The sequence below is a fragment of the Protopterus annectens genome, chromosome 9.part0, assembly GCF_019279795.1.
Source record: "Protopterus annectens isolate FY-2018-M chromosome 9.part0, PAN1.0, whole genome shotgun sequence".
Classification (NCBI taxonomy): domain Eukaryota; kingdom Metazoa; phylum Chordata; order Ceratodontiformes; family Protopteridae; genus Protopterus; species Protopterus annectens.
Window position 1 is genome coordinate 910,828,174 of NC_056743.1, and position 27,185 is coordinate 910,855,358.

Below are 27,185 nucleotides of genomic sequence, written 5' to 3' on the forward strand. Positions count from 1 at the left end.
CAAGTCATTGACAGCCACTGCAGGAGGTTAAGTCCCTATATACTAAGGTGCAGCAATGCTGGAGTTATTTTATTGAGTAGGAGACACCCCTGAAAAGATTTCTGGAGGGTTAGCATCCCACAAAAAATTTCCTTTACGTTTCTTTTTTTAATGAGCTGAGCTTTATTTAATTTTGGAAGTGTGGGTGTCACACAGTAACATTCAAATAATAATATGATAATGTTATTCCTGCTTCAATATGTATAACCAACATAAACAATATTTTTCATTATTTAACAAACAGTGAAACTTGTTACATATGAATATTGTATGTGTCTTTCAGCTTTTCCCAGTTAGGGGTCACCACAGCGGAACTCTGGTCCACTAATGATTGGCAGTTGATTTCTACATGCCGAGTTGCCAGCCCTAATGCACAACCTTCAACGAAAGTACGCCCATTCACGCATGTCTCCACGCAGAAGATGCTCTAGCTGAGAATCGAACCGGACAGCGTCTTACTGTGAGACGACAACACTAACATAGGAATATACATATATATATATATATATATATATATATATATATATATATATATATATTTATATATTTAATTATTTTCGAAATGGGCAAAACAATAAAAATAAAATTTTTCTTCGTGGCAAACAAGTGTGATAATGAAGACTTCCATAAAGCATTAGCTACTAAATTAGTTGTGTTTCATATACAAAAAGCTTCTAGTTATTTTATAAATTGTCAAAAATACTCAGTCATTGCTCTGCTTTGTAATCAAACACGTGAAAAAGTTAAACAAAAATGATAACACAGTGATGCTCACGTTAAAGTTATTCAGCATACAAGAATCTACAAAAAGAGTAGTGTATTATTTACTACAAAAGAAAGAAAGTAAAAGGTTTCATAGTTTGGTAGCAGTTCTTTTTTCACAAAACAAAGTGTTTCTGTAATTTCTTCTAGCAGTTATTACATAAAAATACACAATGAAACCAGTTAAAATATTAAAACATAAGAAATACTTTGAGTTGTGGTGATAAAATGTTCAAAACAAGGTAGTCTTCACTTCACCAAGTAAATAAAAACTTTTATTGGACATATAAACAAAAATCAAAATTGGCAAGCGCTTTCACCCTCGTGGGCTTCTTCAAGCCAAAATGCTGAACATTTTTTAAAACTTTATATATACTTAAAAATTATGACATCATAGCCTGTAAAATAATTAATTACATAGTCTGCAATCAATTAGCAATAACAATTAATTGTTGCAGCTCTATACACAGAAATCTTGCATTACAAGACATTAAAATGACTGCCTTAAAAACATAACAAAATTCTTTAAAAAGTTCTTTATACTTTATATTTTTATTTACTTGGTGAAGTGAAGACTACCTTGTTTTGAACATTTTATCACCACGAGGACTCGTTGATGTGGATTCTTTTCATTTGCCTATTTACACTCCTGGGTCTTGCTACTTTTGTTATACTACTATTTTATTACATGAGTGTTCATTCTTGGGTAGCATATAAGAAATACTTTGTCTTCATGCAGTTTTTCCTTGCGAGCTCACTTATGGCTTTACTGGTTAAGCAATGAAACGGTTGGACTCATTCCATGGAAGCACTTTGACAGGCCCTATTATTTTATAACATAGAAACACAAACACACACATACACACATCTGTTAATTAAGTCCCTGCACTCACATAGAAATTACACAACAGTGGGAAAAAGAGACAAACTTCATTGCCTCACTATTTTATGATCATGAACTAAAACAAACAGCAAGTGATAACATACTATTCAATCAAAAGGAGTTTAACAAAAATGATTCATCCTTGATGAAGTGAATAAACAACTAAACTAGTAGTGTTCATAGACACAGACACACACACACACACACACACACACACACACACACACACACACACACACACACACACACACACACATACACACACACACACACACGTGGGTTTCAATGTAACAACACAATATAATATGGGGTTCTTATTACTTAAAATAGGATGCATTACGTCCATCTGGTTGCTTCCATAAATGGTGAATAACAAGCAAACAGAACTTGGAAGTGAACAGAATGAAGGGAGTAGTTAGTGCCTGCAGCTATGAAGTACAGTGAGTGCGTTTAAATATGTATTATATAAAAAATGGTTATTTTTCAGGTTTGCATTTGCTGTCTTTAACACTGACAATTGTTTTCCAATGAGAGTCAGGCAGGATGCTGCAAAGAATGCCACAACACATTATAAAGTAAACATACCTTTCCATTACTTCTGTTAATCTTGTCCACAGTTTCAGATACAATGATCTGACTATCTACGGCACTGCTGAGTTTCTGGTACTTGGGATTCTTTTTGACATCCAAGTAATCTCCCTGAAATCGCTGCGGAACACTAGATTAAAAACAAACACAAAATGTTTGGGTGATGTCACCATTATCATTGTGGGCCATATTCTAAAATGACAGATCAGAAAATGTCCATTATCCACCATGAGCACTTCATCCTTCCAGCTACAGCCATTCACCCCCTACATACATACATACATACATACATACAAATATTTTAAGCACGGGCATTAATGACCTTCTTGCCTCTCATAATAAGTGTCCAGGCTGTTCTTAAAAATATCTAAACAAATGCTTCCTTTAATGTAATTTGGTAGTCTAGTCCATGCATCAGCTGCTGTCTTAGAGAACCAGTTAGTACACTTCTCATTCATATAGAATCTTTTTTTTTTTCTCAAAAAATTGTTTATTAATTATATGAATAGCAAGACAATTAAAAGATTATACATAACAAGAAGGCATAAATGAACATATAACAATTTATCTAGTGATAACAACCTTCATGAGATTTTGATAAGTTATTTAGAAATAAAACATACACCATATGTACACTATATACAAGTTAGGCAACCTGAGAGAGAAAAAAAAAAAAAAATATTTAACATTAACTATTTAATATGTTTAGAACCTTTTCTAACACAACCTTTCTAATAGCTTTTTTTTTTGGACTTCCACCTAAGTATCTTTGAGCATCAATAAATTTAAAAGCCATTTTCTGAAAGTAACCCATTTTAATTTAGAACGATCAATCCAATTTTGTATTATATAAAGTTTTAGTAATGAGCAAATAAAAATGACAACATGAATATCAACTTTTGAAAGATGAATCAATGGAATATGTAGAATAGCAAATTCCCACGTCAACATGGATTTTTGATATCCCATTTTCTGCAGTCTGACTTTCAAAGATGTCCACAATCTGTGAGAAAAATGACAATACCATGGAATATGAAGGAGGTCTGCTTGGGGATGAGAACAGCATGAACACGAAGGGGACTTATTTGGGTTAAATTTGTTTAATTTGATTGGGGTAAAGTAGGCATCATTATTAATCGTTAATTGTATGTATGCTAATTTTTTAAAAGGGATAAATTCCTTAGTGTGTCTAATAGCCAGGACTTTCTGAGATTCTGACAATTGGGAATTATAATTCAACCAAACATTAGATAAAAGACAGTTGAGGTCCATCATTAAAGAATTAATTAATTTATATGAGTTTGAGAGCATTTTATCAGATGATGAAAGTATTTTGATAATCGTGTTAAGGTTTTTCAATTGTGAGTCTATGGGGACCAGAGATACAAATTTGTTTTAATTATTGCTCTTAGTTGTGTAAGAATTGGTGAGTAATTCCAGTTTACTTTCAATAACTTACGCCAGTCAGATAAAGGCAAGTCAAGATATTTCAAAACATCTCCTACTTTTAGATTTTTAATTAAAGGATAGTTTGTTAAGTTCAAAAGTTTATTGTCCAATAATATATTTGGGTTTAGATGAATTGGCTGAACATGGTGCGAGATCTCTTCTAGTTTACACATTTTGAGTAAGGTTTGGAAATCTCTAATCTTTTGTTTAAATACTGTAGATATATTTTTAATAAATAAACTATCCAGAGAGATAAAGGAATAGCTTCAGGATTTAAATTATTAGAAATGACATAATTATACCATAATTTTATCCATAAAGAGTGATTTGGATAAGAAGTGTTATTGAATTTAGATATAGTAAGAAGTTTATTGGATGAGACAATCAAATAATAGAGATAAAGATTAGGTAAACCCAAACCTCCCTTGTCCTTCGAAAATGCCAATCTAGAATAGGAAATTCTAACAGATTTAGGGAACCATATGAATTTTGCCAAAGCTTTATTTACAGACTCAAAAAAATTTTTTGAAATTATCTGATCAGATGATGAGAATTGGTAAAGAAATTTAGGCAGAATATTCATTTTAATAATGGCCACCCTTGAAAGAAATGAAAGGTTTAGATGCTTCCATCTGTCCATATCAGACAATATAGAGTTCCATAATTTATTAATATTATTTTGAAAGGAAGATTTATTATTGTGTTCTAAATTGATTCCTAAATATTTTATATTATAAGTAAACTGATAATGATCGTCTGGAAACAAAAAAGATTTGTGTGCTAAATGATTTAAGGGAAAAATATGAGTTTTTGTAGAATTTAAAAGATAGTTGGAAACCAAAGAAAAATAAGCAATAGAATTCATTATTTTTCTGTAATCAGATAATGGAGTTTGAAAGTAGATTACTAAATCATCCGCAAAAGCAGAGAAATGAATATTAGTATTAAGAATTCTGGGGATGTTATGAAAAGTATTTTGAGTAATAAACAATAGCAAAGGTTCTAAGTAAATGTTGAAAAGAAAAGGGGACAATGGACAACCCTGTCTTGTTCCTTTAGTGATCTTTATTGGAGCAGAAAATTGACCATTAATGTATAGTCTAGTAAACATATTCTTGTATAAAACTTTTAAAAAATTTATAAAGAATAAGGGAATATTAAAACATAACATAGTTTGAAATAAAAAGTTCCAACATACTCTGTCAAAGGCATTTGATGCATCTATAATCAAAGCATATATAGGGTTTGGATTTTTCTTAATGAGATGAAGTATAGTCTCTAAAGATAGAGTATTATCCCAAGCATGTCTCTGAGACATAAAACCTGATTGATCTGACGAGATAATTGAGGGTAAAATCCGTTTCAATCTGTTAGCCAGAATAGATGACAGAATCTTAATATCCACGTTAATTAAAGAAATGGGTCTATAATTTACTGGGTCAGATTTATCTTTATTATTTTTTTAGAATTAGAATGGTTTTGGATGTGTTCCAATGAATATCTGAGATATCATTAACTCTTATATGATTGTAAACTTTAAATAGAAAGGGAAGAACTACCAATTTGAAAGTTTTGAAAAATTCTGGAGTAAAACCATCAGGTCCCGGAGATTTACCCAATTTAAGATTATCTATTGAATCCGAGATTTCTTGTATCGATATAGGGGTAGAAAGTAGTTTTTGCTGATTATCATTAAGTTTAGGGAACTGCAAAGAGTCTAAAAAGAGTTTTGAGTGATTATCTTTAACAGAATTAGACGAACCTGAATATAACTCAGTGTAAAGAGAGGTGAAAAGTTGAATAATCTCTTCATCAGTATTATATAATCTGTTTTTATAAGATAAAGATGTAATATTTGGATTTCTGAAGTTAACTTTAATAATTCTCGCTAACAATTTAGATGGAACCTGGGCCCACTCTGAATATGAAGCAAGTAGCTTTTGTTCAGCTAAGAAGAGGTTATTTTGGTGAAGCAGAATTAAATCTTTCTGACAATCAAAAATTTGTTTTTCTAAAGTAGCATCATAGTTCAGACTAAGATGATTTTCCAACGAAGAAATTCTTGATTTTAAGAATTCCTCTTTCTTAAAGTATTGTTTTTGAAAAAGCAGCTTTACTAATAAATAAACCTCTTAATCTTGCTTTACATGCAGCCCATTGTATGTCATAAGGAATGTCTGATGATTCAAGACTATTCACCATTTCATTTAGGATTTCTGAAGCTTGTTTGCAAATATCTTCATTTGACAATAAGTTATTATTTAAGGTCCACTTATTAAACATAGTTTTATTTTTGATATTGGGTTTTATGTTCAATTTTAGTGAAATTCTTGAGTGATCCGAAAAGTATCTGGGTTCTGTAGTAAAGTCCACAAGATATGTTGAAATATAATCTGAAATTAGAAAGAAGTCTAATCTGGACCACGAATGATAGCACTTAGAATAATAAGTATATATATCATTCTTGTTTATATTTTTAACAGTGCGGAGGGGATCTATTAAATTATATTCTGTCATCAAATCATTTATAGCCAGAGTAGATTGAAGATTATAGGTGACAGTGGAGCGGGAACGATCAATTACAGGGTTTATAACTGCATTCCAGTCACCACTCACTATAATATGATGATCCTTATAGGATGCAAGAATATTGTAAATTTTTAAAATGAACAAATGTTGTGAATTACATGGGCCATATAGATTTAAAATTAATAAGGGTTTGTCCAAACCAGCAATAGAAGCGGTAAATAAGCACCACCTCCCTCATCATCAAATTTCTCATCAATAATATTCCCAATGAATTTTTGTTTAATGATTATAGCTACACCTCTGGAGTTAGATGAGTCACCTGAAGCTATAATCTTTTGATCCATTTTTTAACTCTTTATTCCAATCAATACGTGAAATATGGGTCTCTTGAATAAAACAAATGTTAGCCTGTGATTTAAAGATCATATGAAATAATAGTGACTTTTTCGCTTTATCTTGAATGCCTCTAACATTCCAAGAATCTAAAATTATGTCAACAGGCATATTCTACAAGTATAATCATTATTGATGCTATAAAAGTGAACTCAAGGTGCAAGTCCAACACAACATTAAAAAGAAGAAGAAAAAATAAAAGAAAAACAGTCTTTAAGTATTCAAGCAAGTCATCAAATAACATTTGTTGAAAAAAAGAAAAAAGGTTTTTTAAGAACCATGAAATGTATAATAATAACCTTTATCCTATCCCTAGTGCCTACCCACCAATCCCCCTGTGATAAAGGAAGAGCAGAAGGACATGAAAAACATTGTAATTATAGATAATAATAACCTCAAGTTAGAATACAAATTACTCAAAGGAAGCCTAACATAACATAAAGTCCGAGTAATACTATTAAAATATATACAAAATTAACTAATTTCAAGACGTCCAACATGCTTAATCCCTACTTCTAATACTAATCTAAAGCTCCTATCCTTAAATTGAAATTTATAGTGATTAAATGTATTTCCTCAAGTATTTCAAGAGAAAGAGAAACAAGTAAATAATAAATAAATCACACTCTGCTTAACTAGAACACTCTATCATAAGAAGTAATACAATTAAAACTGAAAGATATGTAAGATAACATATATAAGTATAACAAAACCAACTGGTAACATTATAATATAAGTAAATAAGCATAGCATTACTGAACTAAAGATAATAGTCATGCACTATCTACTGAACCTTCTTTAGTACTTTAGTGATAATTTCATTAATCAACATGACCATTAGTATGATAAAAGCACTAATACCTATAGAATGAGTATTTAGTTATAGTTCAAATAAAGCAAAAAACAACTACCAAGCAACCGTATCTCAAAATGAAAAACAATTCAGTCTGGAGATGCATCTATTAACTAGATAATAATAGTACAGGAACTATTCAAAATGGAATATTATAAGCTGTAAGGTTTTAACACTAGTTAATATACATGAATAAAGTATAATTATATTATTAAATAGTAACTTAAACAGCATCATATATATTGGACTGAATGTACAACAATGTGCATACATATAATTTTAAATCTACTTTTTGAATATTTTACTAATGACTGTGTTAGGTTATGTAGCCATACTATTCTTCTAAGCCATAGATGTAACATAGCAAAACAGCATGAAAAGACAAGGCTTTTAAAGTAAACATTTTGAACATCTAATTAAAACAGAAACAAGCAAGCTAAATGCAGTAAATCTAAGGGCTTAAATATATACATGTAGATTCAGCTAATCATATTAAAGATAGTTATTTCAAACCTTTCAAATAAGTAAAGGCTTTCTTAAACATAAACTACTAATCATAAATATCACATCCAGCCTCTGAGAAGAGAGAGAGCAGAGAATAGAAAGAACATGAAACTTTCATATGAACAGGTATACTTTGTAACATTTGTCAAATTAAACACTTCAGTATAATATAAAATATTGCATGAAAAATATTCTGAATAGGAAAATATGTTCATTTCTTTACACATCCTTTAGAATTTTAATATATAAAACTAACCTGTTTATTTGTTTCCAGAAACATTTTCACTCTGCTTTATGAAAGTAGCAGCTTGCTTTGAAGTCATGCAGACACACTAAAAGTCACTGAATATATTATGTGACATGAATCTGTTTAAATTTAAAAGCAACCTTCATTTATGAAGAGAAAACACTTTAAATAATAGCCAGATCTATTAAAAAGTTAGTGCTATTGAATACTTGTTGAAAACAAGCAGACTTGTGTATTTGAAACTGTCCTTCTTTCCTCACAAATGATGACATCACCATCCATCTCAGAGAGACTGTAGTGTGCATGTTCATGCAGAGCATCAGCTGGAACTCTGAGGGGAAGATTTTCTTGCTAGAATGTTGAGATGGAATGTTTTTCCCTCCAAAAATCATTTAGCTTACACAGAAGGCTGTAACTCCAAAGCTTGTAGTAAAATTAACATATTATCTATTTACACAGCAAGCATATGTGAGAGAAAGAGAAAAAGTAAATACAGGAATTTAAATGCTTCTATTAATCCACACAAATCTAACAAGCATATATCCTGTCACTGCACACTGTCACACCAAATCCATCATGTGTAAATTACATGACAAGTTCTTAAGGTAATATAATTATGTCACACCAGAATTACAAATCATGTAACACAAATACTGTCAGATTAAAGAAAAGAAAAGATCAAACCTTATTGTAGTTCTTTAACAGTAGAATATTAAGATACAGTGTCAGGAAGCTTTTAAATGTTTTAAGAAAAATGTCTTTTGCATCTTTAGGATCTGAACATACAAATCTTTTGTCATTAGCTGTGAAAGACAAGGTATTAGGATATGCCATTCGAAATCTAATCCCTCTTTTTATCAAGTCAGCACAATAGGGGCTAGTTTTTGTCTATTTAATTTGATCTGTGCAGGAAGATCTTGGGAAAATGATAGTTTGTGAGACTTCCATATGAATTGTTTCTTTGTTTTAGCAGTTTCTAGGATCTGGAAAGTGTCTTGAAAGTTTAGTAACTTAGTATAAATTAACCTTGGTGTGGAAGAATCTTGCTTTGTACGCAGTGCTCTGTGTGCTCTCTCTACAATTATAGATTTTGAAGAAGCTTCACAATTTAACAGTGTTTCAAAGATATTTTTAGTCACAGATAACAAGTTTTTATTGTCATAAGATTCAGGTAAACCACGAATAATGATGTTATTTCTTCGACTCCTGGCTTCCAGATCCAATATTTTAGCTTGTAAATCTGAAACAGTTTTATCTCTAGATTTAAAGTCACTTTCCAATAAGTCTGTTTTAACCTCCAAAGCTACGATTTTATTTTCAATAGTAACAATACTATCGCTTATTTGCTTTAAAGATTTACTAAAGTCTGTAAACTGTTCTGAAAAGTTTTGTATAGCACTTTGGATTGGTTTTAATGCTATTTTTAGTTCTTCTAAAAGGAAATTTGAGCCATTTAAATCTTTATTACTTACATTAAAAGTTTCTGTAGGTTGTCTAGATGATTTCAGTCTTTTGAACCTGAATCTTTTCAGGAGAGAGCATTGAAGTATATTTGGCCTTTGTAGGCTGAGTCTCCATGGAGTCAGATTTTGTAGCCATGCCCAGAAATGGAATGCAGTTAACAGGATACCAGGAACCAGGAACAGACTGGAGCAGTAGGAGTCCCAGCAGCAGAGAGACCAAGAATGTTCTGAGGTAAAATAAATCCCAGGATAATAATTCCAGAAGAAAAAATAATCCAAATGCGTAGAAAAAGATTTATAAAATCTTTTAGTATAAAAATTTGAGGAAAAAGGTTGATGTAAAGTTGTAAAAAAAGCCAAAAGTTAAATAGCTGTGAGGAGCTCAGAGAGTAAGGACTAGACTAGTCGGCGGCCATCTTGGAATCCATTCATATAGAATCTTCTGCATAGGTTGTCTGATGATTCTTTACTATATTTTGATAACCCCAAACATTCAAAGAAGTAGTTGTCTCCAAATGCCCTATATGTTTTAAAAAGGTCTATTCTTAAATATCTATATAACAAACTGTATTAGTTCAGATATTTTAGGTTTTTACAATAACTTTAAATGTTCACATTCATGAATGATGCCCTTGGTATATTTCTGCTCTACTCTTTCCAGTTTACTCCCACTTGTTTTCTTATAAATTTTCCATATTGTTATTCCATACTCAGGTTTGTGTCTTATGTAACTAATATTTTATTTATTTTATTTTATTTTACATTTGTTAACCAGGGGTGTCTGACTCAGCCGAAAAGGCCCTTTTTCAGCAGAGGCCCGGGGAGAAAAGCTCCACAAAGAAAAATTACAGGTACATTTAATTATTTAGACATGATCAGTATACACACAAATTACAGGATACATGTTTTTACAGTGGTATACAGCACATAAACAGTTACAGTGGAGAGAACAAACAAAAAAATATTAATTTTAAAAATAAAGGTAATTAATAGAATTGTGGTGTACAGCTGAAATTTGGAACATAGGTAGAATACATACATAGTACACAGGTACAGTACATACATTGTAGATTAGCCAGTGTTTGTGAGTAAGATTGAAAACTATTATCAAGTGCTCTAAATTTTGTATGTATGTGTTATCCGCTTTCACTAGCCTGAGGAAAACATTGACTTCATCTTTTCTGATTACCTAGACTTTATAAATATTTTTATACAACCAATAGTTCTATAACCATCATTAACCAATTGGTTGATATGATTAGAAAAACTCAAAACTAGTTATACCCATATATGCAGGTCCTTAAATGAATCTACAATTTCAATCACTCTATGCTCTTTTAAATATTCACTTTCAGTCTGTGTCACCCAAATCTCATGTGTTTAGTTTCTATGTATTTATCAGGATATTATTCTCTTGGGCCCAAAAGGTCAATTTAGTTTTGCAGATATGCCATATCTGCAACACATGTAATCAATTTACCCAATTTCAAGTCATCTATATACAGACTGTATAATTTCTCAGTTGAAAAAGATAGATCTGAAAGATGCAATCTAAACAAGTAGGGGCTTAGGACAGAGACCTGTGGGACACCCTAAATGTAACCAGGAATTTCACCTGTCCAGTTGTTGTATACTTGCATGTACTATTTGTAAGTCAAGCAACTATCCATCTTCTCAAAGAGTACATCGATACTTAGTTATTCTAATTTATTGATCAGTGTTCTATGCATGACTCTATCACATGCTGAAGTTAAAGTAATATAAATTACATCATAGCAATTTTTTTCATTCATAGCTGTTATTATATTGTTATAGAACATCATGTCACAGCTGGTAATGTTTGCAACATATGCATGGTGATATATGGTTTCAAGTCCCAACTTTTCCAGTTCTGACAATAACTTATCCAATATTACATTCTCAATTATTTTTCCACAACATGAAAGTAGATTTAAGGGTCTGTATAACTCTGGGTTTGTCCTATTCCCCTTTCCTTTAAAGACAGGATTAGTAAGTGCATGTCTCCATTCTTGAGGAATTTCCCCATATTTATATGACCTAATAAATAATAAATATAATGATACTGTAAGTTCTTGCTGAAGTGTTCTCAGGTCATATTACCAATTCCATCTCCTCCCTATGCTTTATTTGGATCCAGTTTGCATATTTCTTTCTCAACATAATCTAATTTGGTTTCAGTATCTGAGGTTCCTGGATGACACTAGGATGACTTATCACCTCCTTTGTGAAGCCAAGCTGTTTTGTATTAGTTTTTGTAAATATATCTATAATCTGTTGCATCTGAGAATAAATTCTAGAATCTACACACAGTGTATCAATTTGAATGAATTTACTCTTCCACTTCTTATATTCCTATAAATGGTTCCCTATTATGCTCAAAATATTTATACAAATTTTCTTCAACTTTTTCTTGATCTTGTCTTACACTATGCTTAACTTGTTTGCCTAGTTTGTTTATTTCAGTTTTCAAAGTTGTAATGCAACCTCTTTTCTATTTCTTATATTTTATGTCACTCACCTTAATCAAGTACCTTGTTCTTATGGAAATATATCCTCCTGGTGTTGTGTGCCTAAATCCTGATGTTAATTTTTTTTGACTTTTTGAATTCAAACAATTTTCAAAACGTCCCACATTCCTTCTGCAGTTTTTCCACTGAATACATCACTCCAATTAGTTTTACACAGTGACTGCTTTGCTTCCATATAATCTGTTATTAATCTTCTGTGCATTGGTTTAGATTTCAGTTTAGCAGAATTATCTAGCAACAAATTAACCTTTTTTTAACTCCATGATCACTGCACATCAGTGGTGGTAAAACATGATATGAAGTAACAGTAATTCTTACAGGAACATTCCATAATGTGCATAATATAGAATTAAGGTGAAATATGATGTGATAATGGTGGTATAGCATATGCAAATCACAGATACATTTCGCATATATTTTAAGTTGTTTTTTTAATGAGGATTTTACATAAGGGTGTCTAACTTCAATGCTAATGAGCTAGCTTTACTGATTACCATAGCATGTAGTATACATTAAATTCTAGAGAAAGTATTTAGGATGTAGACATTATAGAGTTTATACCTCATCTCATGAGTCTGTATGTTATTTATTTATTAAGCCTCCTGACATGACACCTACTCTGCTCCAATGGTTGGTCAGGAACTAGGTATACTAACATCTGTTTCCTTGGATTGTTACTATGGTATGAGCTACATACTTGTTCTAGTTCAAATGAGTAGGAACAATACATGTAGAAAAATGCTTTAGAGGAAGAATGAGGTTTAAGAAAAGGCAGGAATTTAATTCCATAATGCAACAGAGTTTATCAAAATGTCATTGGTGTAGCTCTACAGAGTATTTAAGATGTCTCTGGCTATGAGACTCTACCTGTATGCATGTGTTATTTACTTTTACACTATATATTTGTTTTACCATTCCTAGCTTCTCTCAAGACAAGCATCCCAAAATATCAGAAGTATTTAATTAAGTATTACCATATGAAAACTGATCATATTTCTATGTTCATTTGTTAGCAGACTTTGACCACTGTCTCCACCCATTGGACCAGAATATGCTAACAATATGCACATAGTTTTCTCCAAGACAAAATGTTATTCTCTGCATTGCATCTAGTTTAACCAGTATTTTGCCTGTGATTCATAAGCATATAGTGCATCTACATACTATGTACAGGGCATTGGCAAATCTAAGACAATGTTAATACATGTATTTTTAGCTGTGAGCTGCCTCAAGCAATCAACCTCTTAACCATTAACAGTGCACAGGGTAAAGCAGTCATGTGTGAATCTCAGCCTTTCCGTATTGATTCCTAGAATTCTTCTTGCCAGCAATGTGACTTGCACTCTTGTCTCAGGGCTGAGTTGTATTTTCAAACTTGATGTATTAACTCATTTCACTTCAATAACATCAACAAACTTTCTGTTCAGCAGCAGGAAATTCAGTATACTTGTTTTCCTTTTTAGATATCAGATTCTACACATTTTATTATAAATAAGACAATACATGCCCTCATACTTACAGCCACACCTTGCATATGTGGTTTGAATTTCAACTGTATATTTTCTCATTGTCAATATTGTTAAAAAGCACTGGCACATGACATGGCTCTCTTCTTCACATGTAATAGTGTTGAATGCTACAATATATCCTTATTTTATTTTTCCGTTTTGAATTTTGCTTCACATCTTGTCTTATAAATGTCCATTTCCTTGGCTAATTCTTTTAACTAACAAATAGTAATTTCACTTGCTCTATATATATCCATGGGTTTTGATAAGGTCGGGGCTTTTCCGTTAATATCCTAACACCTTGCTTCATCACTGCCTGCACAACAAACCATTTTCTGTCTTATTAATGACCCATATACCTCACAAATTTAGAAGTTAGGCCTAGTCTTTAGCTCAGCTCAGCTCAGTAACATAAGCATCTACAGTTTCTATTGGACTGTCTACCCTTGTAACAAACAAACTTTGAGTAAATGCCAAATTCTTTCTGATTTCAGAATAATTTCTGAACTCCTCTTTACTGCAACTTTTTTCATTCTCTTCAGCAATAGTAAGGGATGTGGCATGCTGTACCTTTTCAGACATCTCACATAATCTTCTTGCAGTGAGGAGTAAAATGAATTCTGGAGCTAAAGCTTCTGCTAAGTTGCCCTCCAGCAGTAGAATTTCTGCTGGTTGCAGCCTTGCTATTTTCTTCTGAAAATCAACTTAGGTAGAGACCAGATGGCATAATGGTTAAGGTCTTCACCTCCCGTGCACAAGACACAAGGTTCAATCTTGACCTCCAGCCAATGTCTGAATGGACAATGTATGTTCTCCCTGTGTCTCTGTGGGGTTCCTCCCTACCTCCCAAAACATGGTGAGTATTTCTACCTCAAACTCACCCAAGAATGGAGTTGTGGGCAGCAGCAGAGACTGTAGATATTGTCATATAAGGAGAAAAGTTGTATAGAACAGCTACTTTAGGCATCAACTGTGATGCACAGTACCTTCTAGATACTAGATTAAAGACTATGTGCCATGACACGGCTAGCCACTCAATGGTCAATAATTGGCTGTATGTGATTTGGTCATGCTGACTAATATCACCAAAAAATGGGTATGGGTATTTACCCATGTTAAGTTGGTTGAGGACCCAGCCAATGTTGACCTATGCCAGGGACTCATGCTAATGTTGAGAACAGTGTATGTGCTCCTATCGGCCAGTGTGTGCCTAGAGCCCAGCAGCCCTGGGTCACTAAGCTACTGGCCAGCTAGAAGCTGGATGTAAAAAAAAAAATCAACCTGCCAACCATGAACTAAGAATTGCTAACCTTAGCTTGGAAGTGGATGACATGATGTTAAGGAGGAGGCTGGATGCCCTATATATTCAGAAGATGGAAGGGCAGTGCAGGAAAGCCACTTGGCGTGGGATCCAAAGTTTGCTACTCAGGGAGCAGGACAGACTAGAAATGGCATAGGAATTGTAGTGGGAGAGAGGCTTCAGAAAACAGTGAGGGATGTCATGAGAATTAATGACAGACTCATGGCAATCAGACTAAAGTGTAAGGATAGGGCACTGTTCAAAATGTTAGCCTATGATCCACAGTAGGGTTGTATTAGTTAGGAAAAGAGTGCATTCTGACAGAGCTGCAGGACCTGCTAGATAAAGTAAAGCAACACACACCTCTCAATTGTCCAAAGTTTTGCAGAATGTCCAGATTTTCTTCATAAAATTTGTGGTTTTCTGCCAGTCATTGAGGACTGAAGCCATTATTTGAGTTTCAGATTTTGTATCATTCAGAACATGCATGCTAATGTGAAACCTGTTATTCTCCACACTGTTTAAAAATAACAAAACTGTTCCGCTTAGGCAAAAAAACACTCGCTGCTCTTTATTAAGACTTAAACGTTAAAATATATCAAACATTTTTCGTTTAAAACAATGTTTAAACTTCTTCAGAAATTGGCAAACATCAGCATACTATTAAGCACTTGCTTATATAAGAAGCAGTTAATAGGTGCCCGCCAAAATTCAAAGCAGTGAAAAATTTCTTAAAGTCACAATTCTGCTTTGGAACATAAGCTTATATATTAAACATGAAAACATATTTGTGTTGTTTTAATATTAGATTAATATTGAATGATACAGTCCTAAAAAGATATCTCCAGGAGGCAGGCTATGGTAAGTCCAACACAATTCAGGTACAGTTCTCGGTTCTCAATTCCAAGATGCAAAGGCAAGAACAACTCCACTTCAGTAAAACCAGCACCAGCTTTATTCAGACCACACAAGCGCTTTCACTTCTGCTTCTTCAGGTGTATGAATGAGATCACAATACCACCTGCTTAAATACTCTATTAAAAACACATGACCATTCATCTTAAAGGTAAAACAACTCTTAAAACTTCCTTAGAAAATTCTTAGAAAATTCTTATCCAAACTCAAAAATAAATCAATTCATTTAAAAATCAATAAATCTATGCAAATTTATATAAAAAATATATATAAAAATGAAAAATATATATAATTTCATAATATATGCACAAAATATATATATACGCATGTAAATACATATATATGAACATTCACAATGATAATAATGAAAATACTTAGTGTGAACTGCTACCTACGTAGTTTCCTTTTCTTTAGTGTAGGTTTCATTGGCATATTATCATTCAAGCCATGCCCATAAGTTGCCCTCAACATAACAATCCACCTCGCTTCCAGCTCTTCCGTTCTTTCTCTAACATCACTATGTCTATCATTTTCCAAAACTTTGGAAATGACCATAAACCTAAAACTGTGACTTATGCCTTTGTCCAAAATATGTTTGGACAAGGCATTGACCCCTGACCCTTTGCCAATATGGTACGTGTGCTCCCTTATCCTCTCCTTCAACATCCTATCGGTCTTACCCACATAAAAACTGTGGCATAAGGAGCACACAGCAAGATACACCACATGCTTGGTATGGCACGTGGCATTGACCCTGATATCATACACTCTCCTAGTGTCAGGGTGTTGAAAAGTAACCCCTTCCATGATATATCCACACTGATTGCAACTACCACACAGTACAGTTCCATGCACCAATTCATTAGCCATACCACATTTAGGTACACATAATCTCCTCTTCAAGTTTTTCTTATTTTTAAAAGTGAATTGTGGTATTTCACCTACTGTATCCCTCACAAGTGGGTCTGTCATAAGTATATTCCAATGATCAATGATCAAAGTCTTGGAAAATGATAGACACAGTGATGTTAGAGAGAGAACGGAAGAGTTGGAAGCCAGGTGGATCGTTATGTTAAGGGCAACTTGTGGGCATGGCTTGAATGACAATATGCCAATGAAACCAACACTAAAGAAAAGGAGATTATGTAGGTAGCAGTTCACACTAAGTATTTTCATTATTATCATTGTGAATGTTCATATATATGTATTTACATGCGTATATATATATATATATATATATATATATATATATATATATATATATATATATATTTTTTTTTTTTTTTTTTTTTGTGTATATACTATGAAATTATATGTATTTTTCATTTTTGTATAGATTTTTTATATAAATTAGTATAGATTTATTGATTTTTAAATGAACTGATTTATTTTTGAGTTTGGATAAGAATTTTCTAAGGAAGTTTTTTAAGAGCCGTTTTACCTTTAAGATAAGTGGTCATGTGTTTTGGATAAAGTATTTGAACAGGTGGTATTGTGACTTCATTCCTACACCTGAAAAAGCAGTAGTGAAAGCGCTTGTGTGGTCTGAATAAAGCAGTGCTGGTTTTATCGAAGTGGAGTTGTTCTTGCCTTTGCATCTTGGAATTGAGAACCGAGAACTGTACCTGAAGTGTGTTGGACTTACCATAGCCTGCCTCCTGGAGATATCTTTTTAGGACTGTATAATTTTTACTCTGATCTGTGGAGGTAACTGGTGCTTGTTGGGAATTTCTTTATCCATTAATATTGAATGATGTTTTTAATTAAAATTTTCTGGGTTAAATGTTATTTTATATCAATCTATTATCTACGTTTATAACATTAACAATAAAATAGAATAAAAATAAAAATAAAAAATGAATATTAAGACATCCTGAAAATTCATTCTTAATAAATAATAAAACATCCTAACAATCCATTTTTAGTAGTAAGACCTTAGAAATATGCAGCGACTTAAGCAAACAAATCGCTGATTAAACAGCTGTCATAAATAATTCATACTGTTACTTAAAGTTAAAGAATTTTATACATAAACTCAAATACTAGCTCATCTATAATAATTGGAATTAATTATTAACTGGTCTTGATTTAAAAAATGTTTTCTTTATATATAGTTATACTTAAGTCCAGAGAATATCCCAACTTATGAACCAGCTAAATATGAATTTATGATTTAGTACATCTTGAAATGTCAATATTTATCTTAAAATTAAATTAAATTAATATTTTATCACAAAATTGTTCACTTTATGAAGCACTTTATGTGTAGATGTTATACATATTGTTATAAGTATATTCTACCCTATTTTCTTATGTTTATAAATATACTAGTGATCTATAATTATATAAGATTGACTATCTTTCTAAACTTCTCAATTTTAACAAGCTCATAATTGAGCATTTTTCGTTCAGGCCTGGATAGGTGAAGGCATTCAATTTAATTTGCAATAGCAATTCACTTTTCTCTAATAGTAAGTTAAATGGACCCCCTCTCATTTCTTGCTTAAATTGATAAATAACTTTAAAGCAGAATTTATGATTAGGGTATTCAATAACGTGTCTTGCTAGAGCATTATCTTCCTTTTGTAGGTTGATACTTCTCAGATGCTCATACACCCTATCTCTTAGCCTCCACTCTATTTTTCCAATATAAAAACACGCAGCAAGACTTCACAGTATAGGTAGACTTCCTCCTAGTAAGGAAAGGGCACTAGGGTAGAATCAGTGTTTGCAAAGTCATCCCCAGTGAAACAGTCAGCCCGCAGCACAGACCACTGTGGTCAGAGAAGGCTCTAAGGTCAACAGAGACTAGACTGAAGAGCTGGAAGTTGACTGGAGACAAAGAACAAGATTTCAAGGAATTACTCAGGCCTCTAGCATGTCAGGATGAGGAGAAAAAAGACTGAGTTGAAAAAGAATATCAGCACTTCAAAACAGCATGTGTAAGTACTACAGAACATATATGCTGTCGAGCAGGCATGGAGAAAAGTTACATAAGGGAAGCTGGTGGTGAAATGCTGAATTCCAGGAAGTAAGTCATCAATGGAAAGAAGGAGTGCAGTAAAAAGTGTGAGATAGAAAAGACAGACCAGGCTAAGAAGGAATACCTGTTGGCTAACAAAGAGGCTAAGAAAGGAGTAAAATAACAAAGAAGAAGGCATCAGCCTTCTGGAAAGTGACTCACCTGATGGCACAAAGAAACTCTTATCAGGTTGCAAGGCAAAGACAGAAAGATAAAGAATATACTCAGACACTTTTCATAAGGGATACCTGCAAAACTCTGCTCACCAGCCCACAGGAAATCAAAGGCACATTTTAAAGGTGTTCTATTGGAGGACAAGAGATGTTTAGGAAAGAAAAGTATTTTGAAATTTCTTATAAATGATATGGTGCTAGATTAGGTGTGGAATATTAAAAGACTGCCTGGACTGGAAAAGTGAAGGGTAAAAGGTAATTTAAGTTATAAACTAGAAGAGAAACATGCATGTGGTAGGACTTATTGCCAGAATATACAAGAATCAATTCAACATTTATGCTTTCAAACTTTTCTTTTATTAGCCCTTTTTCAAGGGGTATGGCAGGCCACCATCTGCAGAGTATACAATATTGTCATGTGGTCTGTGACATTTGGAGTTAAGAATGACATAGGTCACAGAGTCCAGGGAGACATTTCTGTGACTAAATGGTTGGTTTCATTCTATAAACTTGGTACCTGTGACTTAATGGGTTTAATTATTAAACTAGGTTAAGTTTTCTTTCATACTTACATATGTCTTTATATTTTGTTTGCTAGGATTGCCCCAGCTGCTCAGTACTCATTTTTCTACAGGCCTGGGAAGAACAACCAATTACCATGACTACAGTGAGATACATAACAACTGACTATAATGAAATCATGACAGAGGAACTGTAACAACCAACAATACTGCTTAGTTAATTACAAGTACTCAAATAATAACTGCATTTATAGGTTTTCCCAATTGCTCAAAGTACTCTCTTTAAGTAACTTGCTCAAGAGCACACAGTAGGCATATGAAGGCTGAAGGTAACAAACTACAGGATGGGTGGTGCAGTAGTACAGCAGTTAACATTGTTGCCTCACAGCAAGAGGTTCTCCAGTTCGATTCTTTGCCGGGGTGCCTTCTGTGCTGAGTCTGCAAGTCCTCCCTGCGATCACGTGATTTTCTTCCGGGCACTCTGATTTCCTCCCACATTCCAAAAACATGCTTTTGAAGCATTTCTCCTCGGGCATCTTCTGAAAATAGGATCTGTCCTAATCAGACTTTCCCAGTCAACAAATGTTAAATAAATAAATAACTAACTAAATAAATAAGTAGCTTATTAAAAGTTCAGAGACCAAGTCCTATGCATTAACTGCCAAAGAGACCTCTGCACTAACTGCCAGACAGTAGCTGATGCAGCTTAAACTAATTACCAATATAGTAATTCCTGGTTGCATCTGAGACATACAGTCCATCGATATACAGAAAGTTTCTGAGTAAAGAATGAATTATAAAAAATACACCATGATTATGAGTGTTTTGTGAGAAGGGAAGAATTTTAGTTATATTTAATTCAGCTTTTTTATCCTATCATATGTGAATATATATTGTACTTTAGCGTCCTTTGGGTTAGGGTGCTGTATAGAATATTAATTGCTTTTAAAATAAAAATGACATATTATTTTCCTATTAAGTGCCAAAGGATATTTTAGGTCCCATCAGATTAGTAGTTCAGGCAAATAACTGCCTCTCTTTAAAGTATCATTCTGAGGGAGATGCCCTATGTGATGTTATTAACACTCACATGGCATTTGAGTCAGGGATATAACCTACCAAATGTGTGAGTCCTGTCAAATATTTCATCTTTCTTCTTTATATCAAAAAATATATACATATTAACCCCAAATAGCATTTTGTAAGTGGTATTATTATTGTTATTACTAATACAAATATTAAAACAATAAGCATTTCAAATAATTACATGCATAAGGTTCATTTTGCAATCCCTAACTTATTTTCACTAAAAATTATACTCTTTTTATTTTATTTCTCTGAATGTTTAAAGTATATTATTTGGGCTGCTGTAAAGAGCTCCTATTAGACTGGAAATTTGCTGGGTGTCTTTCTTTAAAATGATCTAAAGTGCTTATCTAGGCTTTAACGAAAGGCAGAAAAATGCACATCCTGTTCTGCATCATTTAGTACTGATATTTCTTAATGTCTGAATCACAAACAATGATACCCTACATTACAGATTTTAATGTCTTTTTTGAAATAGCCATCTTGCATGTGGTGTTAATTCAGCATTGAATGTATGAACATTTCCAAGGGGTATCAGTTTCATATAATCTTTCTCATACAAACACATAGTCAAGGAGAAAAAATTAGGTTTTGTCAAGTCCCAGTAGCTGCAAGAAAAATAAATTCTGACTGCATGATGAAATAATCAAGAAACAGAGAAGAAGAAGAAGGAGAAAAACAGAATACATTTGTTTCAGATTTCTGCAATATATGAAATGGATAAGGTCTTACTAAACTCCTGTCAGTTTAGTTTACCAGACTAAAGCTGACTTTGCTTAAGAAAAAACAAGATAAGAAAATCCATCAGTATACTCCAGGAAAACATTTCAGAGATGCTATCATTTTGATGCCCCTCAATTCTGGAAGGACTTTCATTGCTAAAGTTATGGAATGTTTTGTTGTGTCCCTCTGCATGTTTGAAATGCAGTGAGGCATTTGATGTACAATTATGGAATAAAGAATCTAACTATACTAAGCAGAAGCTCTTTGAAGTATTCATTTCTTCACCTTGAATATGCATCCATGATTGCTGTGATCTTAGCTTCCATACATGTTCCTGTATTTGAAGGACACCAGAAAGCCATACTGAGAGTCAGTTAGTGGTCTAGTAATTACTTTTGTGGAAATACTAATAGACTTTATCCTATTAAGTATGAGTGACAGGTTGCATGTTTTGAATTGCAGACTTGCAGTTACCATGTCTAAATAACAGTGTTTTAAGGTGCTAAGTGAGTAATGTCCTCCAGGTAAGCATGCTGCTTTTCAGATTTTCAAAGTGGGATATGGAAGGCCTGGCCAAAGGCACAATGCCACCAAGGGGTGTGATGAAAGCTGTTAACACAATCATGAAGGCAGCAGCAGAGTCACAGACAGCCCATGGGTTCAGTAAGCAACACCCTTCATAATGTGTTAATACAATGGAGTCTTGTCCCTTGCACAGTGAACCACTATCAGGGACTTCCTTCAAGTAATAATTGTTTTGGAGTCAGCAAGATGGCATCACTGTAGCTAGACAGCTCTGCAAATTACTCTAATCTGCATCATTTTAATTTTACTTTTTTCATGCCTGCAGGCCTTTTTGGACATATCTCAATATCTGAGTTCTTCATAGGTTCATAGACTTAAGAGCCCTTACAAGCCTAGCCAATATAACCTGATTTTACCGAATATATGGCCCCTAAGAGCAAGAACATGTAATGGATCTGTGTCTATGCCTTGAGTATCTTACAGACTGCCCCTCTCCATATGGGACATAGGCACTACTCTAGGTGTGAATTTGTGATTCCTCATCCATTGATCCAAACTGCATTTGAACAGGGCCAGGGAGGGGGGTCTGCTTAATGTCAATAGGAAGCCTGTTCCAAAGAAGGGGCAATCTCTGATACACATATCTGTCTCTCCAGCAAGTTTTGTTTGAGTTGAAAAGTTTAGATCCCTAAATCAGGTGACCCTTGTGCTATTTGACTTGTGGATGTGTAGCAGCTCCATCAAAGCTGGATTTGTGAGTGCCTTGTAGGTCAGGCACAGGTAACCCCTTAACAGTGGGTAGAAGGCAAAGTAAAGGGACAGGGATTTTAGTCTAGCTGCATAGGACATGTTGTTTGCACTCTTTATTTTCTTTGTGAGAAACCTCTGATGTCACTCCAGCTGCTGTGAGTGCCTAGTCAAGTACATGCCAAATGATGCATTGTACTCAATTATTGGTCTAATGAGAGCTGAGTACAGTGGGACTATAAATTCCTTGGATCTGGATTCCATACCTTTACTTATAAGTTGTGCCACATAAAAGGACTTCCTCACCACTGCGGATACATGGCTGTCAAAGTTCAAGTTACTATCTATAGGTATATCTAGATCTCTAACCGCTGAGTGTGCTATTGATGTTGTAATTTGCAGGGCTATTTGACTTCCCAAAGGGTATGATAATACATTTTTTTGCATTTAGTTTTAGGCCATGGTTCTGGCACCAATCATTTGTCTGAGCTAGACCCTCCTGAAGGATATCTACATCATTGGAGGATTCAATGACTGTCCCCACTTTGTAGTTGTCAGCAAACATTGTCATCCAGAGGCCTTCCACATTAGCCTTGACTTCAGAGACATATATTCCAAACAGGAGTGTCCCAGCACTAAGCCCTGAGGCACACCATTAGTAGATGGCCTCTTGCTGGATCTGGATTCACCCACTTTAACCATATGTGTCTTGTTTGTGAGCCAACTGGCTATCCATCTGGTGATATAGGAATTTATGCCGAGTTTTGTGAGTTTATTTATAATACTGAGTGGGAAATTGTGTAAAATGCCTTGGCCAGGTTGAGGCAGGTAGTATGTACTGTTTTACCCTCATCTATTGCATTAGTGACTTTCTCAAAGAAATCTACCAGATTCAGTAGGCATGACCTGCCCTTGACAAAGCTAAAATGGGTCATGTCCAGTGTTTGGAGGTGTCCTATGTTATTATTTATCAGGTCCATAATTATTTTCATCGCCTTACATATATAAGATTAGTCAAACGTATGGGTCTGTAATTTCCAAGGTCACTAGATGTTCCTCATTTATGCAGAGGGATGACTGTTGCTGTCCTCCACTCCATCGGGACAAAGCCAATCAGGAGACTGTGGTTAAATGCAGATCCTAATGGCCCTGAAAAGTCCTGATTTAAGTTGTTTAAGAGTCAACCTGGTATATCCTCAGGCCCCATTGAAGCTGTGTTTTTAGCTTTAGAGAGCATAGTGGAAATCTGCTCTTTGGGGTTAATTGGCAGTGGAGTGGTAAAAGGTATTTCTTGGGGGAGAACTGGGGCTGATGGTGGGGGTGAAATTTGATCTAAGTTTATCAGCCTGCAGATTTGCTATGTCTTCTGGCTGAGTATATCCTGCACATTGTTTGGTGTTGCCCTTAAGACTGTAGACATAACTGAAAGTGCCTTATATTTATCCTTAGCTTTGGAGGCTATTTTTACTTCAAAGTCTGCTTTCAGAGACTTGACTAGTTCCCTGATTCACTTGTTTAGACTAATGAGGGACTTTTAGCTCTGTTGTGCACATTTCATCTTACTTCTTGACAGGATTTTCTTTCTTTTGTTGTACAACCTCTTAATACTTTGGGTCTACCAGGGTGGCTTTTTTGTGGTTTGACCTGGGTTTATTTCGGTCTGGTAATGCCATTTCTATGCAGTTGTTTATATGGTCACACAGGGCTTTTGTGTACATCTCTGCATAGATTTCTGTGTTTTCTGGATTCGGGGAACTTGGAAACTAGCTATGCCATTCCTTAATAGGGGGTAATTCACCTTGCAGAAGTTCTTAAAGTTTTGGGGGTTAGGTGGGGGGACTAGTTTTACCTTTATTTCAAGGAAGACCACTTTGTGATCTAATCTTACCTGTGAGAACATCACACTATGGGAGAGGGCTGCACTCTCCCATATTTGTGAGTACCACATCTAGGATATTTATTTCCCTAGTAGTAGTGCAGACTAGCTGATCAAGGGCATTTGAATTTAAAAAGTCAAGCCTCTATGTTAATGGTCATGTATGCCTCCCAATTAATGGGGGCGGGTAGTTAAAATCACCCACGAATATGGTATTAGGCTTGATGGTGCATGATTCTAGAAACTTCAGGTATGACGTATGGGTTTCCTGGCTCATGGCGCGGGCCTGGTATTGTGGTATCATCCTTAGAGATGGTATGGTAGAATGCTGCTCAGTGGTAGGCTCATACCTGCCTGAGAGCTCAATCATCTCTCTTTATATAATCCAAGGAGGTAAGTCTCAGGTTATTCATGCCCACATGGACTATAACTGAGTCATACTGGTACTTAGGGTAAGTGACTTGAGTGCTTGCATGATCTGGTGAATTCTGGCCCCTAATAGGCAACTAATCATAACCTTTCCCTTATGTCTCACAATGGAGTCTCCTATGACCAGAATATTGGGGTGTGGAGTGTTTTACCTTGCATTTCTACCTGAGTGCAATAGTTTCAAATAACAGTATTATTGGCAAACCTATAAGACAGGATACTATCAGTCTAAGGATCACTTCCTTTTTGTGCAAGTCTATGATTGGAATTCAAATACGTTTGAATGTTTGGTAGAATACTGACAATAGTCATTTTGTCACTGTCATGAAGAACAGGTCCTTAATACTCTCTTTAAGGCCAAGAACACTGCATCAATGGGCCCAGACAATATCCCAGGATGCCTTCTACATATCATGAAAAATGACTTAGGCCCTCTGGAACTGTAGCCTCCAAACAGTCTTCATGCCTCATAAATGGAGAACAACAACAGTAATTCCTCTGCACAAAGGTGGGCCATCTACAGACCCTGGAAACTACACACCATAAGTCTCACTAGTCTCATATGCAAAGCCATGGAAAAAATTATCATAGAAATGATCAATAATGACATGGGAAACTGCCAGACATGGGACCCAACCCAGTTTGGTTTTGTCAAGGTCAGGTCGTGCATACTTAACCTTGTGGACTTCTTTTAGAAGGTCACTAAAATAATGCATGAGAGCAAAATGGTTAACACTGCCTACCTTGACCTGGCCAAGGCTTTAACACAATACTCCATCAGGTATGGTTGACAAACTCAAAAGATTAGGTATTAATCCTTATGTCACCCAGTAGATTTTATAAGCAACTGCATAAACTCTGTTGTATCTGATCGGACCTAAACCTGGTCTTCCCATAAAAAAGCTACCATGGAGGACTTCAAGTATAAAGAAATTATATAACAAGAGGAAGAAACTGTGGTCCAAAAGGAAGAAGGATATCACTCTACAGAGGAAGAATTCCCTCCTAAGCCTAAACAAAAAAATCAGAAATACTGTAAAGTGGGAAAGGGTAAAATAACTAGCAGGATACACCACGAGAATTCCAAAATGTAGATAAAAAACTTCTTTATTCCACAACAAGTAAAAGATAAGCGCTTTCGCGTGCTTCATGCACGCTTCATCAGATCTATTAAACATAATCAATCTTCCACTTATATAGTGAGTGAACCATTCAATTCAACACTAACAGTTGATTAATTAAACCTTATGATTAAAATTTAAAGCCCCATACACCAATTTCATAGTGGTAATTTGTCTTCACGTTTCACAAATACTGTAAAGTCTTCTAAAGCAAATTATGAAACTAAAATTGCATCCCTAGCCAAGGATAATCATAAGGCATTCTTTAACTACATCCACTATGTTCCAAACAAAATGCAAAAATAGATTCACTGGTGAAAGAGTGGTGTCAGGTCCCACAAAGTCACACCAAGGCTGGGTTAAAAACACACACTTTCTTTAATATAAACATCAGGTTGAGCGCTTTCATCTACATGCAGTAGACCTCATCAGAACACCTTGTCCTAATACATTGCTGTTTAAAGAGTAACTACCTTCCAATCACATCCCAGCATCAACCACATTAATTTTCAGAGATTCTAAAATTCATTAACCATACAAATAAATCTGGTTAATAAAATTTGAAGTTAAAAACTAATTAAAATCACATGATTGAAATGATGAACTGATGAAGTCTACTGCATGTAGATAAAAGCACTCAATCTGAAGTTTATATTAAAGAAAGTGTATTTTTTGACCCAGCCTTGGTGTGACTTTCTGGGACCTGACACCGCTCTTTCACCAGTGAATCTATTTTTGCATTTTGTTTGGAATTGGTCGGGTTTCGCTGGTGTATTTTGTGTGTTACATCCACTGTGTCAAACTTGTTGTAGATGGGATCACTCATAGTACACCGGGAGATATTGGCAACCTGCTAGCTGACAGATTCAGTGCAAACTTCACCCCCCCATCCCCACCTACTATATCCCAAAGCTTGTACCTGACACCGGCCTACTGCCTAGTATTTCTAGAGAACAGGTCATCTCTGTGCTCGCCAATGC

The 27,185-nt window shown here is 34.3% G+C and overlaps 1 protein-coding gene across 1 annotated transcript in view; it reads right to left on the bottom strand.

The window, feature by feature from the left end:
- The window catches only part of LOC122811661 (unconventional myosin-Ib-like), a 1,027,360-nt gene that overhangs the window by 73,078 nt on the left and 927,097 nt on the right, over window positions 1-27,185 (bottom strand). Inside the window, exon 26 of the mRNA XM_044083653.1 lies at window positions 2,270-2,402. Within this exon, the coding sequence (XP_043939588.1) occupies window positions 2,270-2,402 (133 nt within the window). The remainder of the gene's footprint in view (window positions 1-2,269; window positions 2,403-27,185) is intronic.